Raw genomic sequence first — 4,010 nt, forward strand, 5'->3', positions numbered from 1 at the left:
ACATGTGGGAGAAGGCCAAGCGAGCCCGCGACGCCTACGAGGAGGCGCGCGACATTCGGAGGGCGAAGCGTGTTTTGATCCGCTCGGAGATGATGCGCCGTGACCGACTACTTGGGTGATAACTCAGACTTCTCCGACGAGGACATGGATGATGACGACATGTGAATCTCCACTCCACCGCCACCGAGACGCCACCCCAAGTTCTAGTGATGTAGTGAATTCCAGGCTAGCTTAATTGTAGTGTTTAGGAACATTTAGTTATTATTTTATATCAATTTTTAAATTATGGCGGATGATCTAGTTTCAAAATCTGGCATCAAAATATAAGAAATTGAGTTTAAGATTCGTGATGGGATCTGTTCTGTTCTTGCTATAAAAATTCACGATGTCACATCTTGTGGGCCGGACCCGACGCGCCGAAGCTCGTTCGAACCCCTTGTGGGCCGATGTCCCATCTTCGTCGCAAAAGGCCGAGTAGCGGCACGGTCATTGCGACGGCCCATAAAGACCTCTCATGCCCCAGCTCGATCCCACTTCCTCTGCTGTCCTGCCCCACAGACGAAAATGGAAGGCGACGCGGCGGCGGCGGCGGCCGCCGTATCCAAGGTGCTCTCCGACGACGATCTCCTCGCCGAGATCCTCCTCCGCGCCGGCTTCCCCACCACCCTCGTCCGCGCTGCCGCCGTCTGCAGGCGATGGCTCCACCACGCCTCCGACAAGGCCTTCCTCCGCCGTTTCCGTAAGCTCAACCCGCCTCGCATCCTCGGGTTCTACACCCAAATATTTCAAGGGGATCCACGCTTCGTGCCTATGCTTCCTCAGCCCCCCGAGCTGGCCGCCGCCGTCCGAATCGTCAAGGGCTACAGCTTCGGCGCACCCAATGATGGGGACTCATTGGTCAGTCACGAAGTATTGGTCCACGACTGCCGGAACGGCAGCGTCTCCACCGCACTGCGCAGCACAAGGGACCACGCAATGAGATTTGAAGAATTGTTGGGATTCACTGTTGGAATGCACAGCCCCCTTTGCCCCGAGAAAGCCATGGCCATCGACCCACCACTCTCACCCCACCACCAGCACCCCCAGTACCGCGGCCTGGGTCCAGCAGACTTTCTAATCCTCTCCAGAGAAGAAAAGGACGGCAGTTTATCTTACTTTTTTGTGCTTCTGGAGAACCCGACGAGCTTGGATACAACATCTGAAACAAATTTTACGGTGCACGTGTTTATGTTGAAAGATGGAGCCTGGTGCATGCTTGCCTCGGCCACGACACAGATCGATGATTGGCGGGAGGACATACGAGCTGTGCTGGTTGACAATAGAATCTACATCATGGCCACCTACATAGAGATTACCGTCTTGGATCTGACGACCTCAAGTTTTTCCACAGTTAAACTCCCACCAGGACTGAGCGACTCCATGATATCACGGGCTGATGATGCTTCCAGTGTGTATCTAGTCGGGATGAAAGAACATCAACTTGGCATATGGCTCCACAAGGGGGACAGCTGGTCGATTGTGGGTACCATTTGTTTGCTTGAGATGTGTGCAAATCTAATGATGTCAGACTGCAGTATTAAGGATGTGGTTATTTCTCCTCTCTGGATAATCCATGTGGGGGACAACGCTGAGTTTGTGATCTTGCAAATGGGTCGGTCTGTGTTCTATCTTGATACAAGGGGCAGGACACTCCGTACATTGTATGAGACGCCAGAAGATGAACTATACCAGGTGGATTTTAGTATCCAACCTTTTATGATGATCTGGCCTCCCACATTCCCTGCGCTGAAGTGTGATCCTACCAGGTTCGCATTTTGGCCTTTAGATACTCTTTATAGTGATCTTATAGATGTTTTCTAGTTATCAATGGTTCGTCTTCCATCACACTGTCAGGTTTAGCTGCAGAATGGTCTTAGGTATATGATTGATTTCTTGCGCCATTTTAACATATTGTTGACATACTAAAGTTTTGACACCATACATGCTAGAAAATTGCATCTCATAGTATATCTTGTTATTTTTGTCCGTTGCTAGACATATACTGAATTGTCAAGTAATGACATATTATTAATATAATGTGAACTTTTGTTAGAGCATATGTTGGTACCAGACAACATGTTTCTCTGAACTTGTTCTTCCCCATATATAGTCTAGTAATAGTACTTCATCTGTTCTGAATTACTTGTCACATGACTTGTTTGGTGTTTTAGGATGGACGATTCATTTTGCTTTGTCACCTATTTTTTTGAAATTTAAGGCATTTAAGTGAAAAACTAAAATTCAATGTTCAAAAGTATAAACATGGTTTTTCAGAATGTTGATGCATAAGTGAATTAGCATTCCGTATCTGTATGTCAAAACATGATGTTGCATAGTGGATCATATATCTCTTATGCATCATTCCTGATTCAAATATATCATAAGCGAAAGGTTTCTTTGATGTGACTAGTAGATATACAAGTTAACAATGGGTAGTTTGTTCTTGTGTGGCATTTCTCCTTCTATGACCAGGGATTTGTTTTACTGGACTGTGTGATGATAATATGCATGTCTAGGATATTAAGGCATTTAAAAGAACTTCGTACGAAAAGATTTATTGCTTTTTCTTTTGAGGGCAGATAATGTTTGGCTATCTTTTTACTTACCACATGTCTAATTCCTAATTTTGTATCTCTCAATACAGTGTCATACTTAATACATGCCTGTCATTAGTTTTAGGATGATACTCAAATGACTCCAGACTTGTTACAAAATTACATTTCATAGTGCCGATGGCTGTTGATTTTGTTTGGTAGGCATACTGATGTGTCAGATTACATCATATTACTCCATGGGGTTGGTACTTGTTGAAGCATGTGTGGACCGTATATAGTCTAATGATAAAAAAAATATAGTGTTGCTGAAGATGACCCGTTTGGTTGTTTTACATGGACATTTCATTCTGCTTCCGTCACTATTTTCTGAAGTATCAGGTGTCTTTAAGTGCAAAATTAAAGTTGCATGTTCACAAGTATGAACATGGTTTTATTTAAGAAAGCTCATGTATCACTAAACTAATGTTCCTTATCTGTATGTTGAAGCAAACTGTTGCTTAGTGTACCGTGTTCACATCAAAATTTTCCTTTCATGAGTGGTGGATAAGATAATTTAACAATGGAGTAATTTTTGCTTGCATGGAACTTGTCCTTCCACGATCAAGAATAGTTTTACTGGACTACAAGCTGTATAACATAAACATGCCTCCGTAGTATACAAATGCATTTAACCTGTACCCTTGTAGGAACAAATGCATTACTTTGAGTGCTTATATTATTTAACTCGCGTTGTACTAGCAACTTGTATTCACCATTCATTTCAAAAAGAAAAAACTTATATTCACCATTCATTTGAAGTTCTAACCAATTTCCCATCCTGATCTATGTTATGTTGTCCTTGAAACAGAAATGCCATGTGAAGATGGAAGGTATTAGGGAGCTCTTGGATGGTATCTAGCTACGGCGGTGAGACGAGGGTGGCATCATGGAAGAGCAATAGTAGTGATCTGCATTTTCTCAAGTACCTGATAGGCTGATAGCAGTTCGAACTGCCCTTATTATAACCTGCAATTAATTTAGGAATTAGAGTGCGATGTTAGGTATCCTGTGGTATGTTCACTGTTTTCAACCGATTCTTCGTTTGCGGTTGAGAAGAGAAGACCTGTATGTTGAATAGTTATCTCTACTCGTGTTACTGCTATCGTGTCGCGGTCTTATGGTCTACTGCTTGCCAGCATGCTTTTTTTGAAGGGTTTTTTTTGTTTGAAGGGGCTTGCCAGCATGCTTCTTGTGCCTTCTGGAGAGGTATGTTCATGTCTCGCAGACACCAATGGCCGGACCAGACGCGCCCAAGCTCGTTCGAAACACTCGTGGGCTGGCGTTCCATCTTTGTAAAAGGCCGAGCGAAGCGGTCCGGTCATTGCGACGGCCCAGCATGACCTCAATTGCCCTTCCTCGATCAACTCCGCTGCCCCC

At 44.4% G+C, this 4,010-nt stretch overlaps 1 protein-coding gene across 1 annotated transcript; it reads left to right on the plus strand.

Moving 5' to 3' along the window:
- Nucleotides 1-564: 564 nt before the first annotated feature.
- On the plus strand, nt 565-3,751 carry LOC124690858. The gene is made up of 2 exons (XM_047224186.1): nt 565-1,805; nt 3,442-3,751. Exons 1-2 carry the CDS (start codon nt 565-567, stop codon nt 3,452-3,454), a joined length of 1,254 nt encoding a protein of 417 aa, XP_047080142.1. The 3' UTR covers nt 3,455-3,751.
- The last annotated feature ends 259 nt before the right edge of the window (nt 3,752-4,010 follow it).

The sequence above is a fragment of the Lolium rigidum genome, chromosome 2 (genome assembly GCF_022539505.1).
Source record: "Lolium rigidum isolate FL_2022 chromosome 2, APGP_CSIRO_Lrig_0.1, whole genome shotgun sequence".
In the NCBI taxonomy this organism is placed as follows: domain Eukaryota; kingdom Viridiplantae; phylum Streptophyta; class Magnoliopsida; order Poales; family Poaceae; genus Lolium; species Lolium rigidum.